This window comes from Ammodytes marinus (assembly GCF_949987685.1).
Source record: "Ammodytes marinus genome assembly, chromosome: 23".
In the NCBI taxonomy this organism is placed as follows: Eukaryota; Metazoa; Chordata; class Actinopteri; order Uranoscopiformes; family Ammodytidae; genus Ammodytes; species Ammodytes marinus.
The window spans coordinates 7,982,918-8,006,873 of NC_137227.1; the positions used below are offsets into that span (position 1 = coordinate 7,982,918).

The 23,956-nt window shown below is 40.0% G+C and overlaps 1 protein-coding gene across 6 annotated transcripts in view; it reads right to left on the reverse strand.

Moving 5' to 3' along the window:
• Positions 1 to 1,410: 1,410 nt before the first annotated feature.
• arap2 (ArfGAP with RhoGAP domain, ankyrin repeat and PH domain 2) overlaps positions 1,411 to 23,956 on the reverse strand; it is a 123,666-nt gene continuing 101,120 nt past the window's right edge. For 4 of the 6 annotated variants that reach the window (XM_080052555.1, XM_080052554.1, XM_080052553.1 and 1 more), the window contains 10 exons: positions 23,444 to 23,521; positions 19,004 to 19,078; positions 17,728 to 17,845; positions 14,355 to 14,483; positions 13,754 to 13,890; positions 12,543 to 12,625; positions 7,896 to 7,931; positions 6,907 to 6,970; positions 4,437 to 4,547; positions 1,411 to 4,272 (listed from right to left, as the gene is read on the reverse strand). In XM_080052555.1, the coding sequence (XP_079908681.1) occupies positions 3,928 to 4,272; positions 4,437 to 4,547; positions 6,907 to 6,970; positions 7,896 to 7,931; positions 12,543 to 12,625; positions 13,754 to 13,890; positions 14,355 to 14,483; positions 17,728 to 17,845; positions 19,004 to 19,078; positions 23,444 to 23,521 (1,176 nt within the window). In that variant the 3' untranslated portion in view covers positions 1,411 to 3,927. The remainder of the gene's footprint in view (positions 4,273 to 4,436; positions 4,548 to 6,906; positions 6,971 to 7,895; positions 7,932 to 12,542; positions 12,626 to 13,753; positions 13,891 to 14,354; positions 14,484 to 17,727; positions 17,846 to 19,003; positions 19,079 to 23,443; positions 23,522 to 23,956) is intronic. The other 2 variants (XM_080052558.1, XM_080052557.1) reach the window with 2 other exon arrangements.

A 23,956-nucleotide genomic window follows, 5' to 3' on the forward strand; every position in this document is an offset into this window, starting at 1 on the left:
CAGACGGCCTCATGATGTCTGTTCTTGTTAAATAAGTTGTCATTTCCTTCGCAATGAGCAGCTCACTCATTTACCCCCCCCCCCCCCACCCCTCCCACCCTCTCTGTCCGTCATCACTGTCTGTCTGAACACTGCTACTGTAAACCACTGCATGCCTATGTGTGTGCTGTATGACTCAGAACACAGCTCACCAGAGGTAGAGGGAACCTTCGCATCTTTCACTCCCTGTGAGAAATAGTGGCAAAAATACAATGTAAAAGATACCGTTTAAGTTCATTCTGCCATTTAACATTAAATCAATGTAAATCAGTATTTAACCTCAACAATTGCTTAAACATACACATTTATTTTCAAGGTTTAGCTCCCTTACCACGAATCATGTTGACTTTGTCTTTTTATGCTAGACATTTTTTCAAACACAAGCTTGTACAGATTTCCTCATATTCAGATCAATTAGCTCTTCTACTTAGTTTTCATATTGTATCAAAATCAATGGAAGCCAATGGGCTTGGAGGCAACAAAAAAAAGGTGCTAAACCACTTGGTATAGGGTTCTTTAAAGTGTGTAAAGTTAAGTCTTTGCCTTCTTTTAATGAATCATTTGACCTCCTTGGGCTTTGAATAATTATTTAAATGAAATCATCTGGAGGGGTTTTAGAGGAGAACTGTCTCTTTGAGTGAACTTCTAACTCAAGTCATGGACATGTGAAACGTGACGGTGGATCCAATGCCCTGCCTTTTTTGTAAGTGGTCAGAAGCCCAATTGGTCGGGGACCGCTAGGTTTGATCTTTAACAATGCATTGCATTTTCTAAGCCTATTAAATGTCTTTATATAATGTACTAAGGTCATCTGAAAAGTAACCGTCAAATTAAGATAGTGAAGTGGTGTCTAGTGGAGTATAACAATTGAATAATGAAAAAGCACCTCAAAGTTGTACTTATGCATGGAACTTGAGGATATTAACTTATTACTTTTTTTTTTTGGCCATTGTAGCCATGCAAGCTGTTACCTCAACCGGAGTGATATATGGTCAATGTCGAGGCGTTTATAATGACTTTGCAGAGCTTTTTCTCTGAATTCTTTCACACCATATGGTGACCTCCGTACACTGGAGGCCTCGGAGGGGATGGCAAAAAAAGGCTGCTTTCTACAGACACAGAGGACAACAGAGGGAAATGTACTAACAGATGACAGCTCACTGCATGCTGATGCCCTGCCTCTGGAGGTAGTATGGTGTCAGTACGGGTAAATAGAGGAGAGATTTGTGAAGAATTGTTCATGGATTTATATCTTCAACCCTTTAAAGTGAATAATAATGTGATTTATAAGTAAAACGCTATTTAATGTTGAACAATATACACAGTTTATTGTTACACATCACAGAAAAGAAGCTACTCTGTACAGTATGCTGCCAGTGGAAGCAAGGCATGATCGTAATGAAAATCCCCCTCAACTATTAACATATTAATTTCTACTAGTGCATGGAATACAGTGATGTAACTAATGGAGACGAGAGAGGGGGAGACACATTTGTGCACAGTGCAAACAAAGCCCCTAATAAGGAATGCACTGACCATGAACGCGGCAGCTCTACGATTAGAATATTAGGACATGAAACAAAGGACAAGCAGCTGGTGTGTATGAGGCATAATGAAAAATAAAATGTTAATATGAATTTTTCATGGAGGGAACCTGTGTGACAATTGCCGACGTGTGCATTTTCCGTCCGCTCTACATTATTCAGCAAGAGCGAGCGACGTAAGACCGGGGAGTTCATTTTCGAAATTTTCATTGTGGAAATCTATGAATAAATTGATAATATAATTATACATAAATAAGACAAAGATGGAGGACGGAGTCTTCATATTGTTGAAATCAACAACTCAAGGCTTGAGATTATGAAGGTCTAAATGCTTTTTTGGGGACATGTTCTTAGAAGCAGATTTACCTGGTGCAAAAAGCCTAAATGACATAATGAAAATAAAACAGATCAAGAGCTGGACACAGTTGAGCGGGAAAATAAAATCCGATCATAATGCAACTAAAAAAGGCCTGAAAGAAATGACGGTCAATTTCATTCAACAACACTGGCTTTTATAACTTTTTGATTTATATATATATACATGTCTTTCATAATTTTAGGGTTAATTGATTCTCATATCATTTTAATGGCTCTATTTCATCCAGTCTTTTTTATTTAATTATAAATCATTTTAAATGATGTGATGGATCTCAGTGTATCCCTAGGTGTATTGCTTTAACAAGGAAAAAAATATATATATTTTGTAAAAATTAATCAATTGTGTGTTTCTTGCTTTCTGTTGCACACTCAATTTGTCACCTGTGCTGTTTCTGCTGTTCCCAGCACCTGCAATCCGTGTAAACACAATAAGGCTCATTCTTACCCTCAGCTTTCAGCAGAAATAGGAATGTGCACTCTCAAGAGATGCACCAGTGAGACCGCTGTACAGTATTATTGTTTAGTCAGACACAGTTTTGTGCTAAACTACAAGAAAAAACTGTTAATAGGGTGGCAAATAAAATGTGTCTGGTAAACATTGTCCCTTATGTTATGACCGCAGATTTTATATTTCTCTGAATGTGATGAAACCTTGGGTAACTTGTAGTCCAATCTAATAACATACACTTAAGGTTTTGAATGAAAACTGAACAAGACCCAGAAATCTAAAATCTTCTGTAAATGACCACCTACGCATGCTCTTCAAGGGGAGCCATATTGAATATATTGCATAAGCATACAAAAACAATCCAATGTACTAATGTATAATATTTCTAAGAAGAAAAACAGAGCTAGTTATTTATACAGAAAAGGTTACAGTTTAGGAAAATGACAGGTAACCATCAACTGTTTGCAAAAGAATACAAATTAATTACAAATAAATAATTTCACATGAGATTTCCCCACAAAACCAGATACTATTGCATATCGTGTCGATTAGCCACTGGTATTGGCTAGCAGGCCATACACCTGCTATTTGTTTTATCACGATAATATCAAAAATATAGGAAATTCTATTTAATATGTTGAACTACATTAAGAACATACATTACTACTGAAAAAAAATGAAATGTAAAAATGAATTGTTATGGCGAATACTGACAATATTAATCAGATGCAGGACAAACAGCATTTTCAAAGTAACTGTAAATGAAAGCACGACCAAGCAGTTCATAGTATTTCTGGAAACTTGTGAGGTTTGACAGCCTGTAACATTATCTGGCTTTAGAAACGTGGCATATACAGTAAATCATGTTTTTTTTGTAGTGCTTGGGTCAGCGCCATGTCCAGCTGAGATATGCCTGACCTCCACTGTCTCCCTGCACCTGTTTTTCTGCATTCCCTTGTGCATGTGCGGGCATTCATTTATCCATCCAAGTTCAAAAGTAGTCGTCCTGCTACCATCTTCCCCCATGAAAAGCAACTTACTGTGGCTCCATCAGTCTCTGCATCTCTCTGTCTCTACTCAGCCCATGTTGACAAAGGCTGTGCTCAAAGTATCCATATGGCAATATATCACGATATTCATTTCCGGGATATACCGTATGTATCGTATTGTCAGCTGTTATTTACCCTGAATTGCCAGGTTTAGTTTTGAATGACATAGTTTTGCCTCAATGTTATCCACTGAGTTATCATCATAATGCATTGTGATTTATGACGGCCACCTAGATCTTACACAGCGACTTGTTTCTCAGCTCTGTTTTTACATTTGCAGTGAACTATGTGGAATATCCCAAGATAGCACACTATGCATCGTATTGCAATGCATTGCGATATCATATCGTGACCCATGTATCATGATGCATATCGTATTGTGAAGTCCTTGCCAATAAATAGCCCTAATGTGTGGACTGATGGTTCACCTTGGCTCTTTTTTTTTTTTACTCCTCACCATTTCTTGCTGTCAGTCATTGCTCTTGGCACTGCGCCCGGTCTTGTTTAGCACAGAGTTGAGTTCATTTAGCAGATTAGGCGGCATAAAACCCTCTCCGCCCTGGACAGGCCTCCTGCCAATGGTCTTAGTGCCACTTTGAGGGGCACCGGGCTGACAGAATCTGGAGGGGGAGCGTGAAGGCTGGCACACCACCACAGAGGCTCTCCTGTGAGGGACGTCCGGGGCTTTGAGCAGGTCCTTTTGCTTGGGGCAGTTGGCCGCCACGGTGGTGTTGTTGGGCTTGTGCTGGAGAGCGCCGTCCTTGGTGGGCCTTAGAGTGCCGTCATTAAGCGAAATCCTCCGGCCTGTCAGCTGCTGGGCAAATATGTCAGATGAAGATGAATTACCATGCTTGAATTCTACTGAGCTACGGACTACAGGGGCAACTTCCTATCAGGAGCGATCCTTGTAGTCCAATTTACAGGAAATACCTATATACATACTCATAACTGGGATTCATTTTATTATTGGTTTCCCACCTGTTTGCTGGAATTGTGGTTGTGTGTTGGAATCTCCCGGTCAGTCAAAGCGACAGCCATGGAGGATTTCCGATCTGAGTTGAGGCTCTTTGAAAAAAGACTTGAACCGTACTGCCGACATCAGAAATAAGTAGAATGTTAAGAGAATGAAAACAATTTCCAATGATTATTCAGTGTGGGCAACAATAGCTAATGTTGCCTTAATCTTTTCTTCAAATAATGTATTTGGTTACTTTATAACTTGGCTTCTACAGATGTCAAAGTATAGGGCTATACACATTAAAGGTGGAGTCAGTGATTCTGGCGAACGCGTGTTGTCAATATCACTTTTCGTCAAAATCAGTAAATATCTCCTCACGATCCGATAAAAAAATCTGATATTTACCTAGGCTCTGTAAAATGCAGATTGGACCGACCAACCGTAGCTAGCAACAGCTACGTCAGGATTATCGCTACGAAAATACAAGCGTCATTGGTTTTTAGTAGTACTGTTAGAAGTGTGACAAAAATCCAGTCAATATTTAAACAGGTGTTAAGCCAAATATTTATCAGAGCCAAAGTTTAAGCTGATTAGTAGCTTAGCCTATATCGTTAGCATTGTTGCTAGCTACGGTGGGTTGGTTTGAGCCCTATCGTTTACATACAAGCTCTGTAAACGGGTATTATCACCAGACATTTCTACAGCACAGACACAGTATGGAAAGGTAATGGATCATGAGGAGATATTCACTGATTTTGACAAAAAGTGATTTTGACAATAAACCCACAGAATTGCTGATTCCACCTTCAAGGCACACATTTCTATGCTGTACACAGTAGATAAAGGGAACATGTATTCCAGTATCATTTCTTCACTTAAAGTTGTCCATCATGAAAAAGAAAAATGTAGAGTTCAGTGTACAGGATGTATAGGTATAAATTGCTGTTCTTGGGCAGACAAAAGGAGGGTCAGAGGGGTGATGATCCTCTGTTCCATTGGATTCTCTCTTTCACAATGTCTCATTTTATATAACTGTGACCCCCCTCCCCCCCAGACCTACACAACTGTCTCTCTTTAACAAATCCTTATTTCATCACTGCCAGGACCTGCCCTTGGACCTTGACAACCTCACCTCCACCCCTCTCAAACTCACCACCACCACCATCCATTCCACCTTGCTTTAAAATGAGGTCCTCCATCTCGCTAGTTGCTATGGAAACAGTCTATGGAGCACTATATGCTCGCTAACAGGTAAAAGAAAAGGAAATGAAGGAAAGGTGGAAGTGCTCTCCGTCTACTTTCTCTCTCTCTGCCCTTCCCCCTAGACGGCCCGGTGTCCTTCCCACAAGCCCGTGAGCTGGAAGCTGACAATCCTGATATTTTGCGGATTTGGGAAGGAGAAGCCTAATATGTTTAGCCGGCTCCAGTCTGCTATGGATTTAGTTGCTTGCCAGAGCTTCTCCAAAGAGCCGAGGAAAGTCACTGAGCCCTGCTGAAATAAACACCTTGAAACAACAGACAGAAATTGGCTTCCCCTTTTGGATCAATCTCTCCCTGACGGTGTTGCCCTTTTTTCTTTTTTTTAGACTTGCTTACCCAAACTAAGGCACTAAAAGGCTTTTACAGTAAGCACCTGCAGACGGTTTCCCATAAAAGGAAGCCGTGCAGAGAGGGCTAATACTGACTAAAGGTGCTGAGCGTTGTACAGTTTACAGAGCCCGGGAAATCGGAGGATTTGGTGGGATCTTTTACTTTCGCCAGAGTGCTGCTGTGTTCAAGTTCAAGAGTCACTTACTTGGAAAATGAGCAGAAAATAGACTCGTGTGTTTAGTCTAATGAGGGAATGAGACGGCTATTGCACCACGTTAGTTAGGAATGAATCTGAGGGTGATAAAAGAATGCAGAAATATGACACACACACCCGTAGCCGTTCTCCCCGTTTGCTCTGCCTTGCATTATTTATATCATATGTGCTGTGTCAGCGACTGACAGCGACAACACTTAGCCGTACTCGGGTCTAAGTACCACAATGCGATTGTTATGGGCGCCTTGACCTTATTCTCACAGCTTTCCACATAAAGTGATTTATGTTATTGCTGAGTGACCTCGAAAACTTTACAGTTCTTTCCCTGTTTATGTATTTCATCTGCCTAACAGCACAATGGGAACGGATGATTGGGGGGAGAATGTGATGGATCATATCTCCTTGTTCCGATACGTGGATTGTAAAAAGATGATTTATTCCGCTTGTAATCCAGAGTATTTTTTTCATCCAACTAGGGAAGGGGAAAAGGAGGACGTGTCCGCAAATGCATGTGTGTGTCTGTGTCACATTGGCTGATATTTTTGGGTTTCAAATCCAACAGTAAAAAAAAAAAAAAAGGGTTAGAGAAGGGACACACGTACGTACTTCTCCTACACTGCTAAAGTCACTCCATGCTCTGCTCATTCATTTGCCTCATGGAGCTTGTTTGCATGAGCGCGTCTTACCTTCATCCTGATGACGTCCGTCACCCAGCTGACCTGCGCCTCCCTCTTCTCACAGCAGAAATGCCTTGGGAGGGACACAGAGCTCACTCAGTCACTACCACCTCTTTTGTTTCACACTCATCTTAACCTGCTGACTGGATTTGGCGAACAAAGCATTTGATGTAGTGTCTTCTAAGAGCAGATAGATGAATAAATAGACTTGACTATACGTTGGCCCTCTGTCATTACTTATAATTACATAACTAACTATGCATAGGTGAACTGTTCCTATTCAGCAGTGATCCATACTGTAAGTAACAATTAAAGGTGGAGTCTGCAATTCTGGACAACGATTGTAGATTTGCTTTATGTCAAAGTAAGGGAATATCTCCTCACGATCAGATACCACTCTGTAAGGTGTGTGTGCGCGCTGAAACAAATCAGGTGTTAATACATAGAATAGGCTCTGTAAACTGGTATGTAAACAAAGAGGGCCCATCGTAGCTAGCAACATGACGGTTTACAGAGCCTAGGCTGTGTTTTAACACTGGATTACAGGTACGTACAGGTAGCCGTTTCAGGAGGAGATAGTGGGTGATTTTAACCGAAAAAAGGAAAACAATTACAACATTCATGCTCCAGAATCACTGACTACACCTTTAAGGATGAAGGTTTAAAGTATACCGATCATTTATTGTGTACTGTTTTGTACTTTTCTGCATGTTACAGTAGTTGTGCTATTATTAAAGCCCTTTGAAGAAAATGTGTGATTTGTGAGATCGGGCTACATAAATAAAATGGTTTATAATTGACAATGTAGCAATATATGTTTCTCTTTGGTGTACACCGTAGCACTGAAGGCATCTATCGTTCTATTGGGACCATCACACAGACATGTTAACTGCACTGATGGCCCAGCTACAAACCAACTTGGATCATTACATTGCTCTACATTCAACTTTTTCTTTTTAAACTTGTTTAACTCGTGCCACGTTATTCTTTGCACTCACCATTGTTGTTTATCAGCGTAGACCGTGAAGCCCCAGCTGTTGAAAGAAAAGGACACGGGTCAGATTTCTGAGATGTGGGTTCTGTAAAGTGAAACTGAAACAACGTCCTGTACACCAACTTTATTTGAATACAGAGGTTATGAACTGTGTTTTGGTGTGTGTGTGTGTGTGAGAGAGGACAGGTACACGTGGAATTTTAAGTACCTAACCTTTAAGAAGAAGAAAAAAACTTGGCGAGAAAGAATTGTTAAAGATAGCAACGGGTCAAAACCTTTTCATTAAAATGCAAAGAGGAAGGAAAAAAAAACAAGTCTGGTACAAATGCTAGCTGCTAAACAGTGGAATTAATTAGATTAATGAGTGCAGTTTCAGCCCACATGTTTATGCATGGGCAGACCTCAATATGCTTAGGGGGCCAAAGTGTACAATACACAGAGCACATGCTGTTGCTCACCTATAAAGCCTTGAAATACATTTTGCGGGGAGATATGCAAGAGATAGTCAACCTGCACACCACCAGTCTGGCAAGTGGGAGAATTTTCAGTTTTGCAGCATGTACAAGTCTGCTGTATGTACAGTACGTTCATGACATGATCACATATGGACACAGTTAATGGTATGATGCTGCAAGCTAATTGCAAAGGACCCTCAACCCACGCAGTGAGATTTCTATATGCTTAAATGAGTGTATAGTATACACGTGTGTGTGTGTGTGTGTTTATGTGGATTAGAGGCAGTGCAAGGTGAAAAGAGCACGTTCCTAGAGAATAACACCTATGCCTGAAAGCCTTCACAAGCTGTGTGTGAACGGGAGGCAGGAAGTGGGGGAAGAACAAAGGTAGAGAGAGGAGAGGAGAGCCTGCAGCCTGAAGGAGAGAGCACCACTCCTGTGAGTTAAAGCAGCTCCCATCCAAAACCCCGCAGTAGGCCGCTCACATAGACCTCTGCCTAATGAGCTACTGGAGTGATGCCTGGAACAACCCCTCTCACTCCTTGTTTCTACTCAACACTCTTGTCTTTATTCCTTTCTATTCACTCTATCGTTCCTCCCACAGCCCCTCTGCAGTATCAGTCTAAACCAGCCCCCCCCCTTTCACCCCTCCACTAGTCACTTCTGAAGACTTTAAGCATAGCTAAAAGAAGACAATGAATCGAGTATTGATGGCCTTTTTGATTTTTCAATGTTATCCAAAAGAATGACAAAGAAAGGAACTCTATGCAGTGTTTATTTTCTATAGTGGGTTTATTATTTTGTAGCGTGGGAACAGAAATGTTAGGCCTACTACTATTAACCTGAGTTAAAATGACAGGCTTGATTGTAGGTCTGGCCCACATTTCTTTAACCAGAATTTTAGAACGTAAAAGTCATGCCACAGAATTGTTCTCCTATTTATTATTCATAGCTGGTCGGTTTTTGTTGGTCATTTAATTTTTGATGCCAAAATCAAAATGAAAACTTGAAATGTTTCTTTGTTAGTTTTATATGCTTTAACTCTTAACTGCTGCATCATATGTAATATACAGTCATATGAAAAAGTTTGGGAACCCCTCTCAGCCGGCATTATAATTGACTCTGCTTTCACACAAAAAAGATAAAAGTGGTATGTCTTTAATTTACCAGGAACAGCTAAGTACTGGGATGTTTTCCAAACAAAGATTTTTTGAAAAGCAGTATTTAGTTTTATGAAATTAAATAAAATGTTAAAAACTGGCTGTGCAAAAATATGGGAACCCTTGTGGTCTTGCTGATTTTAATGCATGTAACAGCATGTAAAACTGAGGACTTTAAACACAAAATTGGTTTGATTATGTTGTTAAGCCTTGAACCTCATATAAAGGTCTGTTTAATCATGAGAAAATGTATTTTAGGTGCCTAAATGCAGGTTCTACTTCTCTTTGACTCTCTGCAGAAGTGAGACAGAATGCAATCATCAAAACAGCTCCCAAAAGATCTTAAAAACAAAGATTATTCATTGTCATGGTTTAGGGGAAGGCTACAAGAAGGTTTCCCAAAGGTTTCAATTGTCAATTTATACTGTAAGGAACGTTGTCAGGGAATGGAAGGACACAGGCACAGTTGCAGTTAAACCCAGATCTAGCAGACCAAGAAAAGTACAAGAGCGGCATATGCGGCGGATTGTGAGAATGGTTGCACACAACCCAAAGATCACCTCCAAAGACCTGCAAGAACATCTGGCTGCAGATTGTGTATCTGTACATGGTTCTACAATTCAGTGCAATTTGCACCAAAACATCTGTATGGCCGGGTGATGAGAAGGAAGCCCTTTCTGCGCCCACGCCACAGATACAGTTGCATGGAGTATGCAAAAGCTAATTTAGACAAGCCAGCTTCATATTGGAAGAAAATGCTTTGGACTGATGAGACAAAAATTAAGTTATTTGGTCTTTATAAAAAGCAGATGTTTTGGTGCAAATTGCGCTGAATTGTTGAACGATGTACAGATACACAATCTGTGGCCAGATGTTCTTGCAGGTCTTTGGAGGTGATCTGTGGGTTGTGTGCAACCATTCTCACAATCCTCCACCTATGCCGCTCCTGTTTTTTTCTTGGTCTGCCATGCCTGGGTTTAACTGCCACTATGCCTGTGTCCTTCCATTTCCTGACAACGTTCCCTACAGTCGAAATTGACAATTGAAACCTTTGGGAAAGCTTCTTGTAGCCTTCCCCTAAACTATGACAATGAACAATCTTTGTTTTTCAGATCTTTTGGGAGCTGTTTTGATGATCCCATTCTGTCTCAATTCAGCAGAGAGTCAAAGAGAAGTGCAACTTGCATTTAGGCACCTAAAATACATTTTCTCATGATTAAACAGACATTTCTATGAGGTTCAAGGCTTAACAACATAATCCAACCAACTTTGTGTTTAAAGTAATCAGTTTTACATGCTGTAACAGGCATTAAAATCAACAAAACCACAAGGGTTCCTATATTTTTGCACAGCCAGTTTTTCACATTTTATTTTATTTCACACAACCAAATACTGCTTTTCAAAAAATCTTTGTTTGGAAAACATCCCAGTACTTAGCTGTTCCTGGTAGATTAAAGACATACCACTTTTACATTTTTTGTGTGAAAGCAGAGTCAATTATAATGCCGGCTGAGAGGGGTTCCCAAACTTTTTCATATGACTGTATGTGTATTTTTGTCTGTTTTGCACTGTGTTGGAAGGGAGAAATTGTATTTAGTTTTTGTATTTGTAAGTACACCAAAAAGTATATCTCTGAGCTGTATCACTCTTTCCTTTAGTCCATCTTTCTCCCTTCTTTCTCTCTCTCTCCCTCTTGATCTCCAACTCCTTTGCTCTTAAACGATCGGCCCGCCGGACTCATTTTTCACGCTTCCCCAGACTCGGAAAAATGTGGACGTGCGGACAATTATGAGGAATTATAATTGGGTGATGTGAAATATAGGGGTTTGGTTTTTTCAAAAAGGTCTTCTTTGTTTGACCAGCTGAGGGTTTGGCATGTGCCATAAATTATAATAATAGAAGATCATTAAAATAAACCGGCAGCAGCAACGTTTTCCCATCCGCAGGAGCAAAATTTGACAATTTGTATTTGTTAAAACGCAATTACATTTAATCAATTTCATTACAGTGAAAAATAAGATGGGGTCAAGGAGTGGGCTTGGCTATATCCTGGTCTTTTCTGGATAAATAGCTTACACAAACTGTTTGTGCATGCACACAATTAATGAAAAGTACACTCAAAACAGACAGTAGCAATGCTAAATCATCACCAGTTCATCTTAATAACGCCCGGGGGGTGGATTTGCTGAAAAATACGCAGCAGTTGTTTTGGCACTAATGAGTCACGTTCGAACGCATTAATTATGTAGCCAACAACAACCAATTTTTGTCTAGGAAAAATATAAAGAGATTGTAGTTGGGATTAATGCGATATTTCCTGCATGGAAAGGAATGACAATGTGTACAAATGACCACTTAAGTTGGGCCCATAATTGCCGAATGGCTGCTGTAAAAAGTAAAAATAAAAATATAATAAATAGTGGCACATTGTGGAGAAGGATATAACACATTGCAGAAACATCTACATGACAGTACAAAACGCCCCTCACTGATGGAAAAAATCGAATTGCAGCATTATTTTTTTGAAAGGATAAACACAAACAAACCTTTTATTTTGACAACTTGTTAACACATTATAATGCATTGTGTGACAATTCAACAGTGGCCGTGGAAACAACAGAGTGAAACTAAACAAGCAAAGCTATGTCTGAAGCATTCAGACACACACACACCACCCAACCCTTGCCTTGTGGGTGGTGTCATATAAAGCAAATGTACTGTGTATATTTCAAAATAAAGCTAATGGGTCAAAGAGTGATGATTGCCTCTGTCAAAACACTGCCGCCGTGTATTTGTTGAATGCAACAAACACAAATATCTCTGAAATCATTTCTAATTTGGTCACTATCTTTTTTTTTTTTCACACTCACAATGGACTGTGATTCAGCTGTGGTCATTAAAACCAACAGTATTAGTTGAAAAACTCAAGTAGTGTGGCAATAAAAGAAGTGCTACTACAATGGTAAATGTGGCTTTGTAATAGAGTGTAGCTATGAGATCATTAGAGGTGTATTATGCATTGTGAGTGCAGTTTACCTGGTCGGAGGTTTGAGCTTTTTCTTCAAGCCCAGGTAGCATTTGACAGAGTGGAGCTGGATGGCTTTCTCTGCTTTAGTGCACTGTGAAAAGGGAAGAAAACAACACACATTGAATATTGGGAAATGAAGCAATAAAACCAAAAAAAGGAAAAGGCACATTAAACTCAACTTGAACAACAATAAAAGTAAAAGAAGAAGAAATCTCTGTGTGTGCAGCATTGCAACACCGCAATCAATCTGAATAATTACCAGCACAAAAAAAGCAAACCGAGGAACAAAGTCAAAGGAGAACAAAGGTAAACTAAATCAAAGTTATAGGCTTCACTGTCTGTCTGACACCTACACATCTCAACCCACCCACCCACCACAAGGCCTCCTCCTTTTTTCATCAAACATCATTTCCCAGCTAAATAACAGACCTGGTTGGCAATAATTGTAGAGGCCCAATTACAATTTTCAGTAACACTTCTAATTTCTTTTTGCGTTTACGCCATAATTAGCCGCATTTTCTTGTGCAACCTGATATTTAGAAGCCCCCCACCCCCTACCACAAACAACACAACACAACACAACACAACACAACACAACACAACACAACACAACACAACACAACACAACACACCCTTTACCCACCCCACCCTTGCTGCTGGAATTACTGCACCTCCATCAATTATTCAAACTTCTTCACACTCCTTTACCAAATTCCTTGTTTCAACTGCAGAAATGTGCTGAAAAGAAAAGCCCTATGCGGACCTGGGGCCTTGTGGTTCTCTCTGAGGCACACATTGCAAGTCCACCGCTTTATTTAACCTCCTTCTTTATTCCAGAAAGTGTTGGTCTATTCTGTTGTGTAGCCTACACCCAAACACAACAATTTGGTTTTCTTAGGCTGTTCCATGACCTTTTAAAATTCTCTCATGATGATACAAGTAACTCTCTGTTACACCCGGAACTTTGCGTTTGCAAGCAAAAAAAACAATGGTGGCAAGTGTTTACAGTAGACGTGGCAACAGATTAAAGGTGCACTATGCAGTTTTAGGTGAGGGGGATTTGTAAACATTTGCAGAGCCTGCAGTTAGTTTACATTTTCCCGTGAGGGAAGTTTGTTTATTCAGTTATTAGAATATACCTTAAAAAATGTGTCACTTCTCTGACACAAACCAAAGCTACATAGTGCACCTTTAAGGTGGAAATCAAGAGTGTACTTACTTTAATATCTCTGTAGAGCAGCAGCTTCTCTGCGCGTAGTACGACATATTTGTCCTGGAATCTGTGGCCCGACAGCAGCTTGGAGGATCCATCACTGAACTTCAGATAGTCGCCTTTTATAAACTGACTCTGGTCTGCTGTACAAACACACCATGGAATTGATCAAAGAGTGTAAAGAGGATGCACGTCTATTTACTTCAGTTCAGAAATAATGTGTACGTTTGGTCACCCTATGCTTACTATTGCTATGCATATGGCTGACCTTAAGCAATTTCAGATCTGTTTCATTACTTATGGCAAGCAAAACTATTTAAGACTATTTAGCTATAACCTTTAGCTACTTCTCTTGCTAAGTATAGTGCGGTGTTAAGGTGTTACAGCTGATTCACTACGGGAATATATTCACTTTAAACAAATCATAATATTCTACTGATTTAATTGAGTGGAGTTGACTAAGTTAGATGCCGTTTCAGTCCTAACAACGGACAATGGCACGTGCTAAACAGTTTACATACTGTTAAATAGTTAATGTATAATAAAATATTTAATGTTCATGGGTAACATTTTAACGGTATTTTGCCATCGTTCGCAAACTGACTACCTTTCCCGTCTCCCACTCTGTTGGCCCCTGCAAACTTCTTTATGACCAGGAAAGCCGAGCTAGGGCAGTCCAAAGTGCTCCACTCCAGCACCTGCTCAAGGATTTTCTCGCTGTGGTGCAACGGTCGCTCTGTGGAAAAAATTGAAAAAGACAATGAGGTCAGAGGGAGAAACGTGATTGGCAGGTAAATCTGAAAAAGAAAAAGCAACGGTCAAACGGAAATGGTCAAAGGAGTCAACTGCCCGAGATGAAGCCCCTGACGTCTTCTTGGGAGTCTCATATGAATAAAAAAATGCATGAAAAAAAAACCCATTTAAAATCCATGTCTAATTGTTGTTAACCAAAATGACAAAATGATGTTGTTGTTCTCCCCATTTTTTTCCATCACCGAGCCATTTAGATTATCTCCAGCATATCAGGACATGATTATAAAAACACACTCATGTGCAAAATAGACCTATTATCTCTTCCTAATTGGGGAACAGGGGTACATGCTATCAGCCAAAACAGAAACAAATAAATAACTTGATAATTTGTGTAACGCCACCACACCCCCTGCTCTAATGCCTCCCTCCCTACACTCCCCTTGTTTTTCATAACCCAAGGAGGTAAAAAAAAAAGAGCCAGAATGGCATAACTTATTCATAATAGTGGGCTTATCTTTTCTCTGGAATCTCTGCAGACCAAGCCCATGGAATTACTTCTTCATTTTCCCAGCAAATATTAGCTTGCCCTCCTTTCCTGCCTATTGTCCTCGATAACAGTGTTTATCTGTAGCTGTCCTCTAAAATGTTTAATAAACGCATTTTTATGGTTTTATGAGCAAAAACATGTCACGCTACCTACTGCCTTTAAAGTAGCTTGACTGTTTACTCTCCCATAGACGTATTGTCTCGGCATGAAAAATATTCTGAACCGTCAGCAAGTTGAATTCAGTATTCAACGCACCTTCATTGTTTTAAGAGGGGACGAGGTGTCCTCTGTAACTTTGTGAGGGGGAAAACAAACATAGGAGCGCAGTGTAAACTCTGGGTGAACTGATGAAAAGTGCAAGGGGAATGCCAGCTAAGCAACTTGGCGACAACGGCTCAACTTTGACTTCCACTTAGTCGCCCTTTATACCTGTGGGATACGATCAAAAGCAGGGCGTGTGAGGCAAGGTGTGCCATCCGCGCATATTAAAGGAATAGTTCAGTATTTTGGAAGTGGGGGTTGTACTTATGCATAGTTATTCAGTTACTGCAGCCATTAAGGAGTTTGAGGGAGACGTAGCAGAAGTCAGCCTTGTACTGTTGCAGAGGGGGCCAGACGAAAAAAAATTCTCCATGAATATGAAATGTTGTACACAAATGCTAGGATTCTGTTCACTGCTGATTTGTGGATTACTACACTGCCCTGGCATGAGTTGGCGTAGTAATACATGGCTTGAAAAAAAAGTGCGAACATAAAAAGTATCTTCAGTCCTGCAAATCAGCAGTGAAAGAATGCTAAATTTTGTCTGTACAACTGAAAGTATATATATACAGTATTTATTTTAGGTAAGCATCTATATATGTGGTGAAAAACCTTTTTTAAGGCCCCCTCTGCACCAGTACATTACTGACGTCTGCTTTAGCTTTTCCCCCAAACACCTTATAGTGACTGCGCTGACCACCATCTCCATACACTAACTATAAGTGCCTCATACAACCTCGACTTGAATAACAGCGAACCATGCCTTTAATACAAGATGAGGTGGGTCAGCTCCCTATAGGTCCACCATGCAAGGCAGATGAAGGTAATTTATGACACGTGATGGTGGAGATGATTAATTCATAATGCATATCATCAGAGTTGACAGTGCTTGACTAATTTCTCTGTATGCGTCCATGTTTCACGGGACACTGGTTCATTAGAGCGATAGCATAATGCTTCTGATCATTACATGCTATAGGACGAGATCTTGTGTAGGGCCAGTGGATGAGGATAGCCATTTAAACGGTGAGCTGATGCATTAATCATTAGATAAACTGCTTTGGCAGGTTCATCTTAAATTCAAACTTGAAAGAATGAAGTGTAATCATGCACAACCTACCTGTCAGGGTATTGTTTAGTTGCTTTTATTGTTATAATATTGTGAAACACAGTGATATTAAGACAAATTTTAAAGGCAGTTTTTTTTATATAGAATAGAAAAACTTCAGAATGAGCCCAAACTATTAAAGCGAGACCATCATATCAATGTTTTATCTTCGTTGTAACAAGTGGATATTTCTTTCTGGAATTAAAAAGAAAAATTCCACAAAACACTGGACATTTTTGCGTAAATTGCTTAGCTCCTAATGCATTTTTTTTGTATTAATGCTAACTTTTGGTGGGGATTTAAGGCCTCACCATTATATTAGTGACAGCAGGGACAGGGCAGGGAATGAGTGGAGACACTAATGAGGACTGACATGCAGCCAGGATCTGCGACCGGACGCCGACCAGGGACATTTTGGCAGTTGATCCCCGGCGCTGGCCCCAGCCACATTAACATTCTGCAGACAACACCAGTTCAATGGGAACACTGTGTGATACGTAAATGTGTAAAAAAAAACGTCAAGGTGTCAGAAGGTACAGCCACAAAACTAATTGAAACAGATAACGCTTGAAGGTAAAAGGGGAATACTAGACACCCTATTCTTTGAGAGTCAAAATGTACCATCAGAACATATTCATTTTGTGAACCCCCCCCCCTCAGATTGTTTTTTTTTGTATTCCTGTGTTGTACTGTGTCTTGGTAACTGCATTATAGAATACTGTAAAATTAATAGAAGAAAGAAAAAGTATTCCTGTGACCCATTGGGAACACTGTGACCTAATTTTGACCAGTACCCTGATTGGTGGAGATAATCACACTGTAAGAGCCACGTTGCATACAGAATAATAATTCATTATTCATTATCTAAAAGTTTTATGTGTGTAAAATGCATAATTTACAGCTGTTATATTATTTACATTTAATCTATAGTTATGTACAAGTATCAATATATTGTGTAATGCTGAATATTGATAGGCTTGAGGTTCCCTTTGATTGATATGATAATGATGAAATGCACAGTTTTTACTTTGGCATTTTCAGGCTTTATTAGACAGTACAGAGTTGCAATGGCGAGACAGAGAGAGAGGGGGGATGACATGCAGTAAAGGTCCACGGGTCGGATTTGAACCCGCGACCACTGCAACGAAGGCCGTAGCCGATATGGTACACGCTCTATCCACTATGCCACCGGAGCGCCCCGATGGTACAACATTTTTGAACCTTATTCAGACGGAATGCCATGACATGACATACATTGCTTTTGGAAATGCATTCCTTTTTAAACTGCTTTGTGATGTGAACCAGACATACCTAACTCTCCATACTCAATGACCTCAAAGGTGGTCCAGCGGTCATCGGCGTTAAAGCGGACGCTTCTCGTACTCAGCGCGGCCTCTGCAAGCTCCCTGGGCCGCATGTTGGGAGACATCTACATCCACACCAGAAAAGAGGATTAACACACACCTGAGCAATCAAGCAAACATTTTTGAACAAAGTAAGCACAGAGCCGACATGATAAGCCCCCTGGATGGATATCGCTGCCTTCAGCCATCTCCTGCCTATGAAGAGCAATTCAATTCTCAACATGCAACACTAACTGCACAGATAGCAGCCCTGTGCACGGCCCCATTGATTAAATACTTGCTTCTGTCAAGTTATTAGGTGTGCCTGCACAGAACTGAACAAAGACAATGTGCTACTTGTCTCCACGGAGAGAGAAGGAATGAGTGGAGTATTAAATTCAAACTGTGCTACTGAGCGCTCCTCTTTAAAAAGCCATCCCTATTTTATGCCGTCGCTGGCGCCCTGTGCTACGGGTCGCTAACCTACAATGCAATTACTCACACAATTAAATCAGACAGTTTTCTATGATTAGTCTGCTTTTCATTTATTTCAGCCGGTGCTAATCCCATCAGGTTATAAACAGGGGGGGCATGTTCCCCAGCTCTGTTCTATCAACCTCACCGGCCGTCATTCTGCCCACACACACACACACACACACACACACACACACACACACACACAAAGGCCTTATTCCCCATGCCTTCAACCCACACTCCATCTCCCCTCACTGTTTCTTACCCTCAATCCAATCCCCATACTGTCCTGCTATTTAGTTTGGTAGAAAAAGATTTAGGATGTCCCAATTCTTGTGATCAGATTTAGAATGTTCACAATAACCAGATGTCCTACTACGTGCAATTTGGGCGATTCTGACCCAAAATCCAGTGCGCACTGGAAGTGACGTCACATCAACAGAGCCTCTGTATGAAAACAACCATGTATGCGACGGATATATAAGCAAGAGGCAAGATCAAAATCAATGTTATGATGAAATAGATTAGTAAAAGTATGTCCCAATTGTAGCATACTGCATGCTAACTAGATACTTTTTTATGATCAGCTGTAGTATGTAGAATAAAATAAAATAAAGCGTATGCGATTTGGAACGCAGCGTATGGGAAAGCATATACTAAAACAACAGATGCACACAATAACACACACACACACACACACACACACACACACACACACACACACACACACACACACACACACACACACACACACACACAATCTCTTATACCTTGATTAAACAGCAGTTCTCTGGCACTCTCTTTTCCAAGTACACCTCAAAAATCAAGTCCCCCGCTGGAGAGAACTGTGAAAGGGAGAGAGAAAAGGAAAAGCGGAGAATTACAAAAACAATGCAGCTGGATTAATTGGCTTTTCTTCTACATTGGTACTCCGCTGTGGCACCAATCTAAAAAAGGAGAAACAGTGAGAGAAACGCTTAGAGGATTTATGGAAGCTAAAGGTGGTTTTCTGAGCCCCGAGGCAAACTACAGTAAATCCGAGATGTGTTGAAAAAAAAAACGACTAAATAAAGAGAACGTGTGTGTGTAAGGAAAGCTTAGGGTGCATGCTTTACCCAAACACTTGAACTGAAATGCACTCCACAGGGGTCAACCTTAAGTGGGCTGTCAGTTTAAAACATGTTCTGAAGATCAACCTAGACACATGTTCAGGGGGCTATTGTGGGAACAGGTGAAAAAAAAATGTGTACAAGTAAATTGCCAGATTGAACCTAGCAGAGATTCCCATTGAGAGAGAGAGAGAGAGAGAGAGAGAGAGAGAGAGAGAGAGAGAGAGAGAGAAGAGATGGGTTCACTCACTGTAACATTATTTGTGTTGGAAAAGACACATTTTTTCCCAATGTTCAAACTGTTGCTTTTCTACAAATCATGTGTCACATTTTTTTTTAAATCAGTCATTTCATTTGTGCTTATTTATTTCTGAAAGCTACGTGAGCTAATTAATGTTAGCAAAACACAATGTTAAAAGATTAATACTGGATGAAGTACCAAAAGCTTTTCCGGCAGTCAAACCTTACATACAACCGTCAATACACTCACTTGCTTTCATGCAGAGAATCAGAGGAGAAAATTGATATCACTCTCATGTCTATCTGTTTAGTATGACGCTCGAGTCAGGAGGCTTACAGGGGTTAGCTAGCTTAGCTCCCTCCAAACATGAATAAATAAATAAATAAATAAAATAAAAAGCAACAGCACGTCTTAAGCTCAGTGATTAACATTTTGATCCTGTTTTTTTTTTCTTTAAAAGCCAAAGACTCAGAGATGTAAAAATGACAAGTTGTGGTTTTTAAGGGAGGAAAAAAAAGCTAACTTCTGCTACATGCTATTCAAGCTTGTTTTTTAACAAATCTGCTTCTACATAGAAAACAAACTGGATTTAATGAGATTATAACCGTCAATAAGCTTTAGAGGTTTGACGGCATGTCTTCTGAACTCTTTAAACATCTTTTTGTCATTACAACATTTCTATTTTGCGGTTCAATACGTAGACAATGAAAAAGAAAAGTACTTATTTCTGCAAAATGAAACCCGTGTGAATTTCAAATAAAGACTAAAGGGCCTTTTCTGCTTGACATTCAGGAGGTCAAAGTCTTCGTCTATTTGATACATGGCTACATTTCTCCCATTTGTATCGTCTGTTTCATGTTACAAAAAACGTTTATCTCTAGTTAGGTGACAGAGGGAACATTTAGCTTTTTAGGTTAAGGCACCAACTCTAGATTTTCAAGAGAGAAAATAAACAACAAAGTGTATTTCCCCCCGGCTATGTGGATATAACTTTTCCTTTGTCGTATTTGAGTTTGGGTGAACTGTGGTCCGTTATTGGAAAAGTATCCAAGATAAGAGGGAGGGACTCACTTCTGACTCCAGTGGCCTTCAAATGACACAGAAATAACAGTCATTCAAACCAATGGAGCGCAAGCTGTAATTGTGAAAATGTCACCCACAAATATAGGGCCTTGTGGGTTTAGCTAAGTACACTTTCCCCTCTTTATTGTTATGTGTAGCAGACCAGGCACACTTTAGAAAAATACAGTGGCATTTGTAAAAGTGGAAAAAAGGCAGGAAACAAAGAGGCTGAAGAAACGATCAAACTGCAAGAAAAATAAGTGTTAAACGGCTTTTACAGCAACCACGTTCTAAAATGTCATGTCCTATTCCAAATGAATGGAATTTTCTAATCTTTAAAACCAAAGTCAAACTCTCTGTTGCGCTCGCACCCTGGCTGTAAATGGAGGTATTGATTTTAAAGTGCCGCTTCTAACTTACAAGGTGTGACATTGCCTTACACATCGTTATAGCCCTGATTTACTTACTCCCTCCAGTCTAGTCTAGCCACACTATCCACTTATAGGGTGAAGGCCTCTCCTTGTCATTCTCTAGCTTTTGAAAAAGAAACCGATGAGGTCAGAACCTCACCAACAACACGGCATGTTCCTGTGTCTTCAATCCCATTAGTATTTTCCTCCCAACGTACAGAGTGTAAATGGACCAGATTCTAGAATATGTGTTTTTAACAAAGCTAGAAACGTGGCTCTAGGGATGGCAATGCACTGTAGGTCGGACTAAAATATCTACGCAGTTATAGATGGATTACCATGAAACTTGACATTCCGTGGATGTTCCAACTGACTTTGATGGTCCTGACTAGGGCCCGACCTATTTGGATTTTCTGTGGGCCGGTGCCGATACTGATTATAGGCAGAAAGAAAATCCGATTACCAATTAATCGGCTGATTAAATTTAAATTATATCCCCCAAAATATGTATTGAAAAAAAAAATAAGTGTAACAAATATGTCTAAAGTGGCATGGGGCATTTTAAAACTCAGACATTAAGTATTGTATCTAACTGCAAGTCATTAACAGTCAAGAGATGACCAATGCCTCTGCTATTGGTTGCAGTGGGAACTGTCAATGTACTGCCAATTAATCCCATGTACGACAACACACATGCTGCTGCTGCTGTAAATAGGCTATTAGCCTTAATGCTATTCATTTCGGCTACCTCCAGGGCAGCAATGCATTTCACTAAACACGATCGCTCGATACATGTTTTTCTTTTAAGAGTTATTATTCAGAGATAGGCAATAGTCGGCTGGCTGGTTTAATCTGTTGGGCTCTAGTCCTGACCTAACCTCTAAAGATTATATTTGTGGTTTTGAGTCTATGAAAACTACTTGATGAAATGGGAGAACTTTGGTAATTCTTTATATTTTTGAATCACCGCCATATTGAAATAGTTTATAACCACAAACCTAAAAAGCGAATGATTTTATCCATAATTTTAGGCTATGCTTTGAACACACTGCATGGTTACATTGAATGCTAAAACATCAGCATAAGCATAGTCAATATGAGCATAAAATCATCCCTTTAGCATTCATTTAAAAGTAATATGCCTCAGTTCAGCCTCACAGAGCTAATAGTGTAGTCTGTCAGGTAGTTCAAGAAGCAGGATCTCTAGCTGGATGAATAGTGATGGTTTGACAGATGCCGTCAACTCAAATAGATTTCTAACAACCTAAACCTAAAAAGCTTCACTTTTGTATTTCATTGTTTTAAAGCTTACATAATGAAAAAGCTACTTTAAAGTATGTGGGTGGGAAATTACATTTTAACCACATTTTCTTTGGTATTCCCTAACCTATTAAAGACAGACAAAAAAGCAATGGAATGATGAGATATATTTGGCATTTGAAGTAATAACCTCTAATTGTCCTTTACTTGAAGCCTCTAGAGTCAAACAAGTGAATGAAATGTTGTCACACAACTGATCATAATCATGGTCCAGACAATGAAAATGTCACCAAGCGGGTGCGTCCTCCAGTATGTAAAAAAAGGAGATGATTTGTCTAACATTTTAATGACTTTAGGCAATGTTTAACTTTTGCAGAAATGTTAAATCATCCCGAAAATAAGCGTACCCATTATCTCAACAAGACAATTTCAGCATGCTGTCTTTGCAATTACACTGAAATGATTGTTCTTAAGAAATAAATAAAAAGCTAGCAACTTTTCTATGAGTTTTCAAAGGTAAAAAAAAGCCTTAAATCCTCCAATCCGTGTCCGTAACCAGAAATGCCTGTCCCACATTTTTCACCTCAGACCAGCTTTTATATTAGCACCTGCTTTCCACTGGGTAACCCTATCCACCCCACAGCAGCGGGCATGTTTTGAAAACGTGTAGAGAGGGAGGAGGGTGTGTGTGAGGGTGTGTGTGTGTGTGTGTGTGTGTGTGTGTGTGTGTGTGTGTGTGTGTGTGTGTGTGTGTGTGTGTGTGGGCACAAACAACTTATTTCAGATTTCAACAACAACAGCGGCATGTGATTTCATTTTATCACCTCCTGTTATCTGAAGCGAATGTTTTCCAGGGCTGCGGCGTCCAGGCATATAGTACCTGTCGTAAAAGGTTAACAGGAACAAAGGCCTTTTTTTACCCCTCACTCCCGCTTCCCCCTTAGAAGAAACAGGGAACTTGTTGAAAACGAAGGCTTGCTGATGTGAGAGACCTTGCTAGCATGCAGGGAAATCAATACACACGCACACACATACACATCTACACACACACACACACACACACACACACACACAAATAGAACACCCGTGGGGATTTCCATTTTGGGTTGTTGTGCGGAGTGGACTTACTATGGCGTCCTTCTTCTCATTCCAGCGTGTGATGAAACTATTTTCTCTCTCCATCTGCTGGACCCGCTCTTCATTGACCTGTTGGGGAAAAAAAATACACACACATCAATTCAAAGCCAGCCAATGAGGAACTTTCAGGCCACTTAAGAGACATTAACCTTGCGTTTTAAATAGCATACTCTCTCTTTTCTATTCTTTATACTACATCTGAAGATAGAATTAATCTAGTATGTTAGCATGCAATATGCTTCAATTGTAGATGTACCTTTACTTAATTATTTTCCTCATAACATTGCGCCTTGATTTTGCCTCTTGCTTTTATATCATTCCGGTTGTTTTCATACTGAGGCTCCATTGATGTGATGTCACTTCCGGTGCACACTGGATTGTGGATCAGAATACTAAACACTAAAAATCTCGACCTGATGTAGCAAGCATCCGGGTATTTTTGAGCATGCTAAATCTGACCAGCAATCTTTTTCTACCATGCTAATTAGCAGAGAGTATGGGTAT